At 38.1% G+C, this 17974-nt stretch overlaps 1 protein-coding gene across 2 annotated transcripts in view; it reads right to left on the reverse strand.

Moving 5' to 3' along the window:
• Nucleotides 1-601: 601 nt before the first annotated feature.
• The window catches only part of LOC101888375 (mitogen-activated protein kinase kinase kinase 4), a 48622-nt gene continuing 31249 nt past the window's right edge, over nucleotides 602-17974 (reverse strand). For both annotated transcript variants that reach the window (XM_005187223.4, XM_020038105.2), the window contains 9 exons: nucleotides 11331-11540; nucleotides 10726-11254; nucleotides 10427-10664; nucleotides 9847-10366; nucleotides 6814-8068; nucleotides 5374-6745; nucleotides 1225-1331; nucleotides 976-1155; nucleotides 602-908 (listed from right to left, as the gene is read on the reverse strand). In XM_005187223.4, the coding sequence (XP_005187280.2) occupies nucleotides 825-908; nucleotides 976-1155; nucleotides 1225-1331; nucleotides 5374-6745; nucleotides 6814-8068; nucleotides 9847-10366; nucleotides 10427-10664; nucleotides 10726-11254; nucleotides 11331-11540 (4495 nt within the window). In that variant the 3' untranslated portion in view covers nucleotides 602-824. The remainder of the gene's footprint in view (nucleotides 909-975; nucleotides 1156-1224; nucleotides 1332-5373; nucleotides 6746-6813; nucleotides 8069-9846; nucleotides 10367-10426; nucleotides 10665-10725; nucleotides 11255-11330; nucleotides 11541-17974) is intronic.

A 17974-nucleotide genomic window follows, 5' to 3' on the forward strand; every position in this document is an offset into this window, starting at 1 on the left:
TTTCCAGGAAAATTCTCAACAAAATGCTTTTGTACGCTTGTAAACAATATAATGAGCTGTCACTGGAATAATTTTAAAAGCTGTCGGACGAGTGGCTTAGAAATGACAGCAGTCTGAATTTGGTTGCAGTTTTTTCATCTCACCCTCTATATTCTCTCTAGCCATACGGTTGAGGGTATAAAAATTATCAATTCTGTATAATATACTACTATATTGCAGGTTTGGGAAAACACAACTCTTATGATTGGGTTCTCCCAATATTATGTGGACCAAACAATTAAAATATACAATAATTTTTTATTTTTTATGAATATTGTTTTTTAATTTTTATTTTTCACCACTTAATTTATATTTTATTGTCTTTTACTTTAAATTAATTGTGTGTGTGTTTTACTACATTTATAATTATAGTATATTTAAAAAAAAAACACATCCTTTTTTTTAATAATCCAATTAAAAAATTACACATTTTTTTGATAAAACAAAAAATGCAAACAAACGATCAAAACTTTGGAAATAGATACTAACACAGCTTAAATACTAATTATTTATTAAAATACAACAAAATTTTTAATAAAGAAAAACATAATTAAAATAAAGTTCATGTATACACAGAACACAGAAAATAGCTACTAAAATATGTTTTGTTTTGCGACTAATATGCACATATATTTTTTTAATTTTCCTAAAATATAGGAAAAATAATTAATATTTGTATTTTTTTTTTAAATAAAAACATTTAAATGAGGTAAAGCTACAAACAGTGAAACACAAACAAAATGCCTTCATCTGGTCCAAAAAAAAAGGAAACGCTGAATGTTTCTTCATTTCATTCGAATATTGCGTCTGAATGAACGTCGACCCTGTTCAGCCAATTGTTCGGCATTGAAGTCTTCATCACGGCCATACTGAAAATAAAAACAAACATATAATAATATTTAAAAGTTAAAAAAAAAATCACCATTATTTACTTACTTTACAAAAATTAAGTTCCAATAATTCAACGGCAGTCAAACGATCCTTGGGATCATGTTGCAGACAATGATCAATGAAATCATGACCTTCTTGTGACAAGGTTTCGGGTGCCTCCGGTTTCTCACCCATACCAACTTTGAACATAATTTGGAAATTCGAATCGAATTGGGCCCAAGGACGCTATTAAAATAAAATAAAAAAATTCTGTTAGCATTTGATGTAACCCTCAAATCACATTGTTGAACTTACCTTGCCGGAGGCCATCTCCACCACCACACAGCCAACAGACCAAATATCAGCAGCTCTGCCATGACCATCACTATTGGTTTTGGTAAAAACTTCAGGAGCCATGTAAGCTAAAAGAAGACGAAGAGCAATATTTGAGGACAATGGACATTTAAATTATATAAAGGAACGAAGTATTCCACTTCATCTTAAACTGATAAACATTTCAAAATTTCAAAAAAATTGAAAAAAAAATTGTTTTTGACTAAGCCGATAAATTCCATATTCACATCTCTGGTTGAGAGATATATGAAGGTATAAAAAGTATGAAAGGAATCACTGACTTGTTACGCAAATTATGAGAGACATAAGTATTGAAAATTATGACCTTTTATGGGGATGGTAGCAGAAGGGGTGGGCCGAAATCTATCATCTTCACACCTGTTCTTGTGTTGGTATAAATATTGGAATATGCTTATTTCGCATTTTATAAGAGTTATAATCATTCAAAATGTTGACCCCTACGTGGGGGTTATGTGATATTTTGTTAATAAAAAAATATTGGAATGTGTGAAATTTGAAGGGAATCGCGTGCATATTTCGTATTTCATGGGAGATATAATTATTCAAAATTTTGACCCCTTTGTGAAGGTGGTACCAGAAGGGGTCAGACGATATCTATCATCGTCACATCTGATCTTTTGTTAATAAAAAAATATTGGGATGTGTGAAATTTGAAGCGAATCAGATGCTTATTTCGCATTTCATGAGAGATGTATTTATCAAAATTTTGACACCTTTGTGGTGGAGGTACCAGAAGGAATGGACCGATATATCTCATCTTCACACCAGACCTTTTCTTTAAAAAAAAAAATATTGGGATGCGAAAAATTTGAAGCGAATCAGATGCTTTTTTCGCCTTTCATGTTGACCCCGTTTGTGGAGGAGGTACCAGAAGAGGCGAGCAGAACTTTCCTCAAAATGTTGACCCCATATTTTGGGGAGTTACCAGAAGCAGTGGACCGATATATCCTATCTTCACGCCAGATCTTTTGCTAATAAAAAGTAAAAAAGCTGTAAGTCCGGCCGGGGCGAACTTTAAATACCCTCCATCATTTGGAATTGGCAATTTAAAAAAAAAAATAATCCCTTAAAAAATCTGTTAAAATTATATTAAATTTTATCCCTTAAAAATTCTGTTAAAATCTTAAAAATACCGAATGTAGCCATTATATTAGGGTATATATGACGACTGGGACATGGGCAACTTTTGTCACCCATAGGAAACTTTTATAACGAGCCATTACAATATTCAAATGCGAAACTTGAAAAAAAATGGGTGAATAATGTCGCTTAAATCATCATAATACCGATTAAAGGGAGATACCATACCAAACGTGGACCTGCACAGACAATTTTCTGTCGTAGGCTGCAGTATCTATTACGAAATACCAAATTAGGAGGTACCGTTATATGGAGGCTATACGAAGACGTCGATCTACACAGACAATTTTCTGTCTCAGGCTGAAGCAGCCATTACGAATTTCAAATACCAAATTTCAAACAATTCTGTAACGTTGCTAAAATCGCCAAAATACTGAAAATAGGTAGGTACCATCATATGGAGGCTATTCCAAAACGTGGACCTACATGTCCCATTTTTAATACCAAAACTCCTACAGACATAATATATATTTGAGTAAAATTTTATTAATCTACTTCATTTCGTTCGGAAGCTAGAGTGATTTTCACAGAAGGACAAACGGACGGATGACTGATGGAGAATATGTACAGGGTGAGATGGACAAACCGCTTGACAGGTTTGAATTCCATCACGAACAATTTTTTCTGGAAAATTAATAAAACAATATGACAATATAATGAGCTGTCACTGGGAAAATTTGAACAGCTGTCGAACGATTGGCTTAGAAATACTCGTCCGACAGCTGTTAAAATTATTCCATTAAAATTATTCCAGTGATAGTGTGATTTCTTTATATTTAGCTGGAAAACCTCAAGTGGCTATCGTTAGAGCACTCCAGCATTTAAAAGTGAATAAATCTTTTGTGTCCATCGTACCATCGCTCGTTACCGTGAGACTGGTAGCTTAGTCCGATGTCAGTGAAGTGGACGAAGAAAACAGCAACATCAGCACAAAATGTTAGAAAAGTAAAGAAGCGACTTGATCGAAACCCGCGTCGCAGTGGCCGAATAATGGCTCGTGAGCTAAACATATCACAATATTCCATTCGGCAAATATTGAAAAACGGTAAAGCCATTTATATTTCAAGAAGTGCAAGAACTTACACCGCTACAACAAGAAAATATACTCAAAACAGCTAAAGAGTTGCTTCACTTGGCCAAAAGTGGTGAACTGCCGAATTTGGTTTTCTCCGACAAGAAAACATTCGTTGTCCAGCAGTTTTTAAACAAACAAAATGATCGTGTTTACTTGACAAAGAGGTCAACTGAAGATGAACACCTTCGGTTGGCCACCAGAACTCAAGCGACGGCCATGGTGATGGTGTGGGCCGCCATAACAGCCGATGGTCGCTATCCGCTCGTATTAATCGACCGAGGCATCAGAATAAATGCCGAATATTATCGCGAAAATATTCTGGAGGGTGTATTAAAGCCTTGGACACGCAAACATTTTGGTCGCAGACCTTGGTCATGCCACCATCGTACTCACCACGCGCCACCCAAGAATGGTTACAAAACAAGGTTCCTCGCTTCATTTCCAACGCACAATGGCCATCAAAATCTCCGGATACGAATCCGTTAGACTATTGCGTCCCAAGTATTTTGGAAACAAAGTGTCGATCACCTCAAGCAAGCGCTTCGCCGGGAATGGGCCAAAATACCGCAGAGCAACATTCGGGCAGGGTGTAACGGTTTCATTGGCCGTTTGAAGGCCATGATTTGTGCCAAAGGTGACCAATTCGAACAAATCTAAACTTGGTCTAAAATATGATGCTATTTCCGAAATTTTTTGGTTTCATTCAATTAAATTTAAAACAAAAATGTAAAAATGATGGCGTTGGACTTTGTTGCAGTTGTTTTTTATCTCACCCTGGGAGGTACCAGAAAGAGTGGGCTGATATATCCCATCTTCACACCAGATTTTTTCTTAGTTAAAATATTGGGATATGTAAAAATTGAAGGGAATCGGTTGTTTATTTCGCATTTCCCAGTCAGCCAGCTAGAAAGACGGACGGACAAACCAAGATCGGTCTGAAAATGTTATTTTTATGAGCCACGTTTTGGCCGTATAAAATGATATATACCCTCTTCTGTCATCAATCAAGAAGAATGTACTAAGAAAAGTAAGAATATGCACAGATTTTCCCGCTTTCACTTGCGAGCAAAACTTGCTCTAAGAGTGGGTGTTTTTACGGAGCGTAAATTACTCTTCTGTTTAAAAAATTATAGTGGGAGCAGAATCGATGAAAGAGTCTGCTCTAAGGGTGTTAATGAAAGGAGAATATTATTTTGTTTGCTGAGCGAGTGCTTGTGTGTAACAGCAAATCCCTTTCAATCTTATTGTGTACTGTAGAAGAGGGAGGAGAGGGTGGAAGACGGGGGAAGAGTATAGGTGTGATCGTATACAGCAGCTATGAGCAGCCCCAAACGAAAAAGCATCAACAAAGCACATGTACACTCTCTCTCTCTCTCTCGATTTTCATTTAAAAGAGAGCTCGAGTAGAATCTGCTCCATTTCGAACAAATTTTACTCCCACTCAAAAACGAGAATTTGAGTGACATCGAAAAATTGAGTTTGCTCCTTTTTTTTAAGCTCATAGACCCAAATTCTGTAAATAAAAATTCCTTTTTATTTCCATTTTTCTGCTTCCAATAGTGCTCCCGGTTCCATTCGAGTGAATTTTACTCTTTGTTCAAATTCGAGCGAGTTTTTCGGAGATCTGGTTCTGTCGACAAATGATGATGTTAGTCCCATTTTAGGTGTTATTCATAAGCCCCCCATAGTTTTAAAGGATCCTCTTGTCACAGCCAGTGATACAGGCCAGACATTCAAGACCCAATGCCATCTGACGGCCACTGTTTGATTTCTTGAGGTAGAGTAGATTCTTATCCAAAGTGTACGACAGTATCAAAATACAACAACAATACGCATTCAATGTGTCCTTAAAAAAACACTCTTTGAATACTCACCCTGTGTTCCAACATAGCCCTGCAGTTCGCCCGGAACCGTTGTGTGTGCCTGAATCTTTACAGCCGAACCAAAATCACCCAATTTAAGGCTATTACCGCCGGCAACTAAAAATATATTTGCAGTCTTTATGTCCCTATGCACAATACCGTGCTTGTGGAGTTCAGCAACACCCGACAACAATTGGGAGGTGAAACGACGCGTCAAGCCCTCCGGCAAGCCACCGGTTAATTCGACCAGCGACTCAAGCGTGCCCTCCGAACACAACTCCATAAATATTAACAACTCCTCACGATGCACCTCAATGCCATAGTAACGGACAAGATTTTCATGTTTAATACCCTCAAGAATTTTCAATTCTTCGGCAACATTTTTCAATACCCTCGTCTCGCCGGGATGTATGGCAATTTCTTTCATGGCCATCAGTTCGCCCGTATTGTTGTTGACCGCTGTATAGACTTTGCCAAAACGACCCTGACCAATTTTAATGCCACGATGCCAACGGAAGTGGACACTGCGGGCCCGAATTTGTACTTTGTCGCAGGAATTCAAGGCCTTAATCTGACCGATCAGATTACGTTCACGCAAGCGTTCGTCAAGGTCCAAATCAAGGCGATTTATGGCATCGCGTATGCGTATTTGTCTCAAGGCAAGCGAGGCATCGGCTCCAACTTGATTGGGGTTAGTGGGTGGTGTCGGCGGTGCCGAGGACTTTTCGTTTATCGCTGAGGGCACTATTAAACGAAGATCACCCATTTTACTGGTGACATCCAATGTGGATGTGGAATCGGTGGAGTCCAGCGATTCGGTGCGACTGAATATTTCCTCCCGATGACTAAATTGCGGATGTAGGAATTTATTGTATTGTGGTGATTGTTGTGGCGTTGTATTATTCACCACAATACCAGCTGATAGTGGCGATCTTGTGGGTGTCCGTGAGCGGCTGGTGGCAGGTGAGGAAGTTTTTCGCGTCCTTGGCGATGCCTTCTTCCGTGTCTTCTCAGGCTCTGATGTTATGCCAATTACATGCGAGATGCAACGATCCATTTTCTTTTTCAGGTCCTCGAATTGTGTCTCATCTAAGTGCCGGGTAATTTGTGGATCACAAGCCAATATTAGGAACTCTAGACCCTGAGAGGCCCAACGTGGACGCATGCCTCGGCCTCGTTCACAGCGTTCGGTCACAAATTGCATCCACATTTTGGCAAAGGTCACAATGCCCAGTGACAATTCCTCCTCGAAGCCTTCGTTTTTCGTCGACATTATGCGATGCTCAAAGAGTCTTATCACATCCTTGTGGTATTCAAAACCGAATTTGTAGCCCTGATGAAGAATTTCCCGGGTTCTGGAGAGTACAGCCTGGCGGTCTTGCTCCTGTAAAGAAAACAAAAATGTTTAAAATAAAACCTTTTCCAACGGGGTCGGATTTTCATTCATCTTACATCCACGTCCATCACATGCACGGGTGAACATCTCTCCTGGACCCTTTCAATAATCTTGGTTAGTTTATTCCGCACATCCAACACATCTCGCTGCAGCAGCTTAAATGCAGTTTTTGCTTCCTCACAGACAACATCACATTGGGCGCCATTCACATCGACATCGTTTTCATAGTGTTCACGATGAAAATCGGCCGATTCTACATCACGACAAAAGGTCTTGGCAAAGAATAACACCTTTACCGAACTTTCTCGTTCCACAGTGAATAGTGATTGGGTTTCGCGACATATTGTCAATACCTGCCATTTTAATTCCGTTTCGAGATTCTGTGCTGTCGTTCCCTCTATTTGTATATCCAATTCTTCGGAACGACTGACTAATCGCTCCGATATACCCTTAAGAAGATTACGTATTATATTACAGAATTTTTTCGCTGCCAGTGTGTGCATTCCCGATATCATGGGAGAAATAAGTTTGGTAAACATCCACTCTTTTTCCAGTGCGGATTTTTGGTTATTTTCCGGACAGGCCACCAACACCAATTGGTCAATGTATTCCAAATACAATTCAAACACCTTTCTTACAGTGGCATCATATTGGTTTAGGATACTGGTATATCGTTCCAGTTCATCTTCGTTTTCCACCAGGGCGGTGGTAATATGCCTTTGGTAGCGTTCGCGATGGGTCAAGGCCAAGGTGAGACCCTCACGCAATTCCTTCATCAGTTGTTCCAAGCTCAAGGGATTCGGCTTCGGGGGCCTGGTTTCCAAGCGCATGCGCATAAACTCATGCATAAACTGCAAGGGGACGCCACTTAAAAATACAAAAATCGGAATGTAAGTTGGCAAATTTATGGATTTGTATTCATCACTCCAGTAGCCATAGCGACGCAACTCCTCAATTTGTTCTTGACTAATGTCAGGCTCCAGCCTTGGAACATCCTCCTCAATTTTTTCAGTCTCAAAATCGTAATCCTCTGTGCCGGGCTTTTCCAATGAAATTTGTGCCTTACACATTACGACATTGTGCAGTTTGTGTAGGAATGCCAGGGATTTCGCCAATCCTCGTGACTTTAAAACATTTTCGATAAATTTACGATATAGCGCTGATGATTGTTCGGGATTAGTACCGCTGCCATTGCGCAAGGGCTCCACGCTGAAGATATTCAAATCATGTATGGAATTTTTACGAAACGAATGTGCCGATATTGTTGAAGAAATGCTCTCCGATATTTGACTGATTTCCGTGGATGAAGACCTATTTGGAGGGGGGAGGAAAGAAATGTTTTTCAGTGGATTGTTCGGATCGAAAGTGGATAATCTATATATATATTATAAAGAAGTAGTAAAGTAACTGACTGCCTGACTGTTCGAGAATTAACGGCTGAGGCTAGAATCTTAAAATTTTGCATGTACTAAAAGGGTACCAAAAGTACCAAAATGTACTGAAAATTGAATACTTGTATTGGACAAACGGAATGTTCTAAAATTCTGAAAATTCGATTGAGAGTCACTGGTGGACTGTGGACAGATGTACCGAAAGGTTTTTGGAATTACCAACTTTAAGGTTCCGAAAATACTCAAATGGTACTAAACTTCTAAAATAGTACTATTTGCATGTGAACGGGTAGAGCCAAAAACCAGAAATTTGGTATGAGAATCAAGGATGGGTTTATATATGAAGGTGGTTTAGAAAATATGTACCAAATGTGCGAACTGTACGAAGCTCCATTCGTTGACCCTAAACCAAACTATTCCAAATTTATAGTACTAAATTTGGAACAGTTTGGTTTAGGGTCAACGAATGGAGCTAACATTTTGAACTTTTGTATTGAGGTTTGCCATAAAGAGATGATTTTGGAAATGTGTACTACAAGTGTACAAAAAGTACTAAATTGTGCTTTATTTGGTACAATTGGACAGATAGTGTTTGAAATCGGAAATTATCGGAATTAGGGTCGCTGTTAATGTGTAGCCTGTGTACTATAATTGTACAAACAGTACTAAATTGTACTATATGTTGTATTGAGTGGAGGGAAAGAGATAAAATTCTGAAATTTGTTGGTGGTGGTTTTTTCATTTATTCCCTCCTAGAATTAATCAAAAAGTACAAAATGGTACTGTATTTGGTACAATTTGGTATTGGGTAAACAGAAAGTGCTTGAAATCTAAAATTTGATATTAGGGTCGCTGTTCATGTGTAGCCTGGACATATGCAGGTGGTTTAGGGAATGTGTACCACAAGTCTGCGAAAAGTACTAAATGGTACTGTATTTGGTATTAGGTGAAAGGATAGAGATACAATTCTGAAATTTGATACTTAGTATCTGAGGTTGAAATTTGGAGATGGTCTTGAAAATCTTTCCTAGAATTATTCAAAAAGTACAGAATCGTACTATACTTGGTACAATTTGGTCTTGAGTGAACAAATAGTGCTTGAAATCTGAAATTTGGTATTAGGATCGCTGTTCATGTGTAGCCTGGACATATGCAGGTGGTTTCGGAAATGTGTACCATAATTGTACAAAAAGTACTAAATGGTACTATATTGTGTATTGGGTGAAGGGAAAGAGATAAAATTCTGAAATTTGATATTTAGATAACTGTTGGTATTTGAGGTAGAGATTTGGAGGTGGTTTTGAAAACCCGTCCTAGAATTATTGAAAAAGTACAGAACCGTACTATACTTGGTACAATTTGGTATTGGGTGAACAGATAATGCTTAAAATCTGAATTTTGTATCTCGGAAATGTGTACCATAATTGTACGTAAAGTATTGAATTGTACTATATTTGGTTTTGGGTGAAGGGGTAGGGCTGGAATCCTCAAATTTTGCATTGAGTTCTCTGTTGGTATCTGTGGTTAAGAGATGGAGGTGGTTTTCGAAAAATGTACTATAATTGTACGAAAAGTACTAAATTTGGTATTGGGCAAATGGATCGAGCTAGAATCGTCAAATTTGACATTTGGCTACCTTCAGGTAGTCATAGTTAAATAGATTCGAAAAAAAAGTAATATATTCAAATATTCTCTTACTCATTACTGCTAGTTGTATCACCGGGCACATGGGCAACATCATTCAATAGAAATTGTACCTTGGGCATTGGCACACCCACATTATTTGTCGATGACAGCTTACGATGCATGGAACGTGTCGAATCAATTGAATTCATACCCGAATCTTCATTATCCATACCGGAAGCCGATGAATTGCCGCTACTCGATTCGGTCGTGGCGGTGTACGAGGTCTGTACGGGCCATGAGAATTTCTCACCCTGTAGACGGGCCAAAATTTTGCCCAATATTGTTAGTTTCAAGCGGGCTTGTTTGGTTATGTTATACCACAGGCACATTGTCTTGATGCGACCCACAAACGATTCACTCTTGTAGATGGGATGAAAGGCACCCATAGCCTGCGACGATGGATATAGGGCCTCAGCTGCTTCTAGACGGGTAAGTAATTCTTCAACCTCCTTCATGGCAATCTCCTGTTGGTCGGTGCAATCTTTACAGTACAACGAGAGACAACCTTCGCAGAATTTTTGTGGTTGAGGGGCTAAGAAATCAAATAGGCGAATTAAAATATGAAGTCTCATAATTATTGGGGTTTACTTACAACTAGCATTACTGTCGGTCCCCAGGCCACTGTCCACACTGAATTCACTTTCCTGCCGCCGAAAACGAGGCTGGAATCTGTAGTTGATGATTTGTGTCAACAAATCCGGAACATCTTTGCGTGCTGCAAATAAATATCTATCCTGCTGCTCGGGTGTACGATCGGCTTGCCATGCCTGTAATTCAAGCCAAATGAGATCTTTGACTTCTGTTTGCCAGGTATGCTCTTCGTGGGAAATCTGAAATAATGTCATATCTTAAAAAATATATTCCTTCTCTTGTAATTTTTCCTCCTCCTACCTTGGCATCCTGACGATCCACACTACCCAATTTAATGAGATTGGCAAAGGTTTCATGAAATTCTTTGCGTATCTTAAAACCCGGCGTCGATTGAAACCCCAAACTCAAGCTATTGGCAAACGCCTGGGGCGGAGCTGAGGCACGACATCCTGTGGGCCTGGACGATACACTCATATAACGATTACACGATTCCACAACCTTCGGCTGTTGATATCTCAATGTAACCTCATTATTTAGGGGTGTACACTTATCCATGGCCTCCAGATTGTGGGAGCTTTCATGAAAACTTGTTACCCGCGGATTATAGTTGTTCAACACCACCGATGCCGAAGTTAAGGCCAACGAGTTTTTCAATTCACGTTCCGATTCACGCAACAAGGCCTGGGCCCTCTTGTCCGCCCTCTTGGTAGCACTATCCTCATTTACAAACATCTCATTGAGCAAAGCACAATCCATGGTGTTGCGTCGCAGGACACGTGAACGTGTCATTCGTGATGTTCCCTTTTTGGGCGCCACAGGCGATTCACAGCTAAATAATAGGAAAAGAACACGACGATTATTATTTTCTTTGAATTAAAAAAAATATATATTTTGTATCAACTCACCCTCCCGTTGAGGCTGTGGCCAGAGACTTCTGTTTACGCTCCCAATCACGATTTTTGTTCTTCAATCGTGTTCTGGGTGGTGTTGTACCAAAAGCCTCAAACTGAGCGGCATAGTGATCATCGGGATGTACCGACGCCAAATCATCTTCGAATGTAATATTACGGAAATTCACCGGTCTTGAGGATGAGGGCTTTACCCGAATTTCAACTCTGAAAAAGGAAGAAACAAAGAAAAACTGCATTATTTTCATGTAGTTCACAAGACAAAGATAATCGAAAGGGAATAAAGAAAACGATAAATATTTACTTAATTTCACACATGTATCAGGAAAATGGGAGATTTTTGGGATGAGCGCTTTGTTTTTTTGAAAAATTGAACCCTTTGTAGGGGAAGTACCAGAAGGAGTGAGCCGATATACAGCAGATCTTGTGTTACTAAAATTTATGGCATGCGTGAAATTTGTAGAGGATTGGATGCTTATTTCGCATTTTATGATCGTTTTGGTTATTCAAAATTTTGACCCTTTGTGAGGGGAGCTACCACAAAAAAAGGTTCAGATCTCTCTTAATAACACAAAATAGCAGAATCAGCAGCCCAATAAGGAAAGAAATCGATAAGGAAAGAAAACAAGTAAAAAAGCAGCAAGTTCGGGACGGGCTGAACTTTGAATACCCTCCACCATTTGGAACGAATTTGAGAATTAAAAAAAAAACATGTAATCTGCTTAAAAATTCTGTTAAAATCTTTTGTCATAAGCCATTACAACATTTCAATGCAAAACTTGAAAAAAAAATATTGGGTGAAAAAATATTAAAATACAGAATATAGGGAGGTACCATTATATGTCGGATATACCAAAACGTACACCTGTAGTATCCATTGCGAACTTCAAGTACCAAATTTGAAACAATTCCGGGAATAATGTCGCTAAAATCATCAAAATACCGAATATCGGGATGTGCCGTTATATGGGGACTAACGAAAACGTGGACCTCCACAGACAATTTTCTGTCTTAGGCTGCAGTATCCATTACGAACTTCAAATACCAAGTTTAAAACAATTCCGGTAAATATGATATGAATGATTTTAGAGACATCAAAATACCGAATATCAGAGGGTACCGTTATATGGGGGCTATACGAAGGCATGGACCTACAGGGCCCATTTTCAATACCAAAAGTCCTGCAGACATAATATACATTTTAGTAAAATTTTATTAACCTACTTAATTTCGGTCGGAAGCTAGCGTCATTTCCACAGACGGAGGGACATCGACATAGAATTGCATTTAAATGTGAATAAATCGAAAAATCGCTCGTAAGCTGAACAACATATCGCAATATTCCATTCGGCAAATATTGAAAAAAAATTAGCTCGGGATAAAGCCATTAAAATTCCAAAAAGTGGAAGAACTTATACCGCAAAAGAAAAAAATAGACTCAAAAGAGCTAAAGAGTTGCTTCTCTTGGCCGAAAGTGGTGAACTGCCGAATTTGGTTTTCTCCGATCAGAAAACATACGCTGTTTGTAAACAAACAAAATGATCGTGTTTACTTGCCAAAGAGATCAGCTCAACATGTGCAGCTTCGGTTGGCAACCAGAACTCAAGCTCGGCCATGGTGATGGTGTGGGCCGTCATAACAGCCGATGGTCGATGGTCTCCGCTCGAATTAATCGACCGTGGTATCAGAATAAATGCCAAATATTATCGCGAAAATATTCTGGAGGGTGTATTAAAGCCTTGGGCACTCAAACATTTTGGCCGCAGACTTTAGACACTTGGACTTTGGATTCCAACAGGACTCAGCACCACCGAACTCAGCACGCGCCACCAAAGAATGGTTACAAAATGAGGTTCCTCGCTTCATTTCCAGCGCACAAATGCAACAACAAAAATCTCCGGATACAAATCCGTTGGACTTTTGTGTGTGGAGTATTTTGGAATGTTAGGTTGGCACTAAAAAATACCAAAGTGTCGATCACCTCAAGCAAGCGCTTCGCCAGGAATGGGCCAAAATACCGCAGAGCAACTTTTGGGCAGCGTGTGACGGTTTAATTGCCTGTTTAAATGCCATAATTCGTGACAAAGGTGACCAATTCGAACAAATCTAAACTTGGTCTAAAATTTGATGCTATGTCCGACCTTTTTTTTTTGCTTTCATTCAATAAAATTTAAAAAAAGTAAAAATGATGGCTTTTGACATTGTTGCAGTTTTTTTATCTCACCCTGTATGTGTCTTCTTTTTTTAGCTCCACTTTCTTAATCCGCAGGATTTTCCTAGTATTTATTGAAAATATTGAATGTCGCACAGTCTAATTTAACAATGAATCGCGCAGCTCCTGGCTTCTTGGGTACATAAATAATCGGAATTGTCAATTTTGGAGTGAAGATCAGGCAGTTGCATTACAAAAGTTACCACTACATCCAGAAAAAGTCACAGTTTGGTGTTGTTCATTAGACCCTACATCTTCATAGATGCTACTAATCGTAACGTAACTGGGAATGGTGATCGCTTTGCATGAAATAATCCTTAAACATTTCTTTTTTTTTCTGAAAAACTCTCTATAGCTCTTAAAAAATACCCTATAATATGTCACATAAATATACATTTAGTTTTATCCAAATGTATATTTACAGCTCTTAAAGCTTTTAAAAAATCACCCTATAAAAATCACATAAATATACATATAGTTTTATCTAAGAACTCTTCGCAAATACATATGTAGACATGTCACTTGCAAATAGGAATGCAAATGACGAATATGTCATCAGACGGGAATTATGTAGATATCTCAATACTGACCCACTTTTATTTTCTAAGCTGTTATTTACGTATGTCAATTGAATAGCGGATATATGGATGGCAGTAAAAAACCAAACAATTTACACCCGAGAAAAAAATGTTAGAGCAAAAGATTTGAAATATTTTAATTTCTGAAAGCCAATTTTGCATTTTGTACCGGAATTGAAAACGCAATTCTCCAACTTCCCATAAACCACAAGTCATGCTGAGAACTATAAATTTATGAAAATTTATATTTACATCCATTTCGTGGGCCCTTTTTGTTACAATAGTAACAACGCACCAGAATTATCTCTTCTTTCTTTAAATAAAAAAATACTATAGAAAACATCTGAGTCAGAATTGTTTACGAACAAAGATGCAAAGCAGTGCTACAGATTAAAATATTTACTCCCTGCATTCATATGTATGTATATGCGTGTTGGCACTTAAATAAATATTTTGTGATGAATTGCGTTCAAATATTACAAACAAAAAAATGCAGACATCATTTAACATTGAATTCACCCAAAAATTTGCTGAATATTTTCAATGGCCAGGAAATACTACGGCATTCAAGGGGACTTGGTTTGATTTGCATTTTTATTTTGTTATTGTAAAAATCTGCAAAAAACAACAAATAATTTCAGGGTTAAAACCGCGTGGCGTATAAGATCAGTTAAAAATTTGAGATGAATTACGATGCATTGTTGTCCCGCTACACTTTGGGAGAATTGTGGATTGAAGTAGATTGATAAAATTATGCTCTAATGTATGTTATGTCTGCAGGACTTTTGGTATTGAAAATGGGCCATGTAGGTCCACGTTTTGGTATAGCCCCCATATAACGGTACCTCCCGATATTCGGTATTTTAATGATTTTAGCGACATTTTTCACCGTAATAGTTTCAAATTTGGTATTTGAAGTTCGTAATGGATTCTACAGCTTATGACAGAAAATTGTCTGAGCAGGTCCACGTCTTCGTATAGCTCCCATATAACGGTACCTCCCGATATTCAGTATTTTGATGATTTTAGCGAATTTATTCACCGGAATTGTTTCAAATTTGGTATTTGAAGTCCATTATGGATACTACAGCCTAAGACAGAAAATTGTCTGTCTTCGTAGAGCCCCCATATAGCGGTACCTCCCGATATTCGGTATTTTAATGATTTTAGGGACATTTTCACCAGAATTATTTCATTCAATTCAATTCAATTGATATTTGAAGTTCGTAATGGATACTACAGCCTACGACAGAAAATTGTCTGCACAGGTCCACGTCTTCGTATAGCCCCCATATAACGGTACCTCCCGATATTCGGTATTTTGATTTTATCGACATTATAACCTTTTTTTTAAGTTTCGCATTTGAATATTGTAATGGCTTATGACAAATGTTACCTACGCAGGTTCTTTTCATCGTATAGAACCTAATATAATAGCTACATTCGGTATTTTTAAGATTTTAACAGAATTTTTAACGATTTTTTTGGTTTTTGAGAATTGCCAAATTACTTCCAAATGGTGGAGGGTATTCAAAGTTCGGCCCGACCGAACTTACAGCTTATTTACTTTTTTTTCATAACTAGTTTTAAATTTTTATTGTTGTATGTTCTTTTAAATGTATGTCTCTTTACAGATTCACTGATTTATTATTCTCACTTGGACGTCATTAATAGTTCTCTCTTACTCACTCGTATTTATAGTTACTGTATCATTTGTTGTTTACATGTATCCGTTAGTGTGTGTATATCCTTTGACAAATGGACTTGGTTCTTTATTCTTTGGAATTTTGAGGAACATTCTGGATTCGGATTTTCGAAATCTTCATCTGCAGATGAGGACCTATAAATACGAGTGAGTAGGAGACGAATTATAGGCACTTTTAAATCACACCGTTAAAGAAGTAAAGTACAAACTAAGTATAATGGAGTTTGAACTGTCTAAAGTAAAAGCCGGATGTAAATTACTCTGAGCAACACAAAAATAATTACAAAAAATCAGCAGATTATGAAAGTAGAGGTGAAAATATAAGGCATTGTGACATAAATTCTTAGGCTGTTACTTTATTTTTTTATTAGTTTACAACAACAATTTCCTCATTTTCCATTTTTATTTTCAATTTGTTATTGTTGCATGTAATTTTCCAAATATATCGATCTAGCTTAAAAATTCTCATTCTGAAGTCATTAATTGTCCTCACTTACTCGTATTTATAATAACCTTCCCATATGTTGTCGACATGTATACGTTTGTTTGTGTATGTGTTTCGGCGAATGGACATACTTGTATCGTTGGAATATTGAGAGTCCTTTTGGATTGGGAAAACTCTATCTCTAAATGAGGACTTATAAATTCGAGCGAGAAGGTTTCCAATTGTGGATAGTTGCGATCCAAAAACTGCAACCAACTTCAGACTGCTGTCATTTCTAAGCCCCTAGTCCGACAGCTGTTAAAATTATTCCAGTGATAGCTCATTATATTGTTTATAAGCGTATAAAAGCATTTTGGAGAGAATTTTTCAGAAAACAAATTATTAGTGATGGAATTGAAACGTGATAGTGTGATTTCTTTATATTTGGCTGGAAAATCACAAGTGGCTATCGTTAGAGTCCACCAGGATTTAAATGTGAATAAATCTTTTGTGTCTCGTACCATCGCTCGTTATTGTGATACTGGTAGCGTAGCCCGAAGTTAAGGAAGTGGACGGAAGAAAAGAGCAACATCAGCAGAAATGGTTCGAAAAATAATGAAGCTACTTGATCGAAACACGCGTCGTAGTGACCGAAAAATGGCTCGTGAGTTGAGCACATGAGCTAGGGGTAAAGCCATTGAAATTCCAAAAAGTGCAAGAACTTACACCACAATAAAAAGAAAATAGACTCAAAAGAGCCAAAAACTTATTTCGCTTGACCGAAGGTGTTAAACTGCCGAATTGGGTTTTCTCCGATGAGAAAACATTCGTTGTCCAGCAGAGGTCAGCTGAAAATGTGCACCTTCGGTTAGCCACCAGAACTCAAGCGCCGGCCATGGTGATGGTGTGGGCCGCCATAACAGACTATGGTCGCTCTCCGCTGGTATTAATCGCCACGGTCGAATAAATGCCGAATATTATAGCGAAAATATTCTGGAGGGTGTATTAAAGCCTTGGGCACGCAAACATTTTGGCCGCAGACCTTGGACATTCCAGCAGGGTCCAGCACCGTCGCACTCAGCACGCGCCACCCAAGAATGGTTACAAAATGAGGTTCCTCACTTCATTTCCAGCGCACAATGGCAATGACAATATCTCCGGATACCAATCCGTTGGACTATTGTGTCTGGTATTTTGGAAAGCAAGGTTGGCACTACAAAAATACCAAAGTGTCGATCTCATCAAGCAAGCGCTTCGCCGGGAAAATACCGCAGAGCAACATTCGGGCAGCGTGTGACGGTTTCATTGGTTGGCCGTTTGAAGGCCATTATTCGTGCCAAAAGGGACAATTTTGAACAAATCTAATCTTATTCTAAAAGTTGATGCTATTTCCGACATTTTTTGCTTTCATTCAATAAAATTTAAAGAAAAAATGTAAAATTTATGGCGTTTGACTTTGTTCCAGTTTTTTTTATCTCAGCCTGTATATACAGAGGGTCCCTAATATTTGGAAATATATTTTGCAATATTTAATACGGAGCTTTGAATCACTTCAAGAATCATTGCTTCTAACAATGGGACTAGTCGGTCCACGGTGCGTTTAAGTCACATTTTCCATTTTATTTCGCCAAATTTTGCTATTTTTAAACTCGTCATAGGTCCACGCTTTGGTGCAGCCTTTATTTAAAGACTTTAGTTATTTCGAGATTTTTGAACTTATAG

This window comes from Musca domestica, unplaced genomic scaffold (genome assembly GCF_030504385.1).
Source record: "Musca domestica strain aabys unplaced genomic scaffold, Musca_domestica.polishedcontigs.V.1.1 1, whole genome shotgun sequence".
Lineage (NCBI taxonomy): Eukaryota > Metazoa > Arthropoda > Insecta > Diptera > Muscidae > Musca > Musca domestica.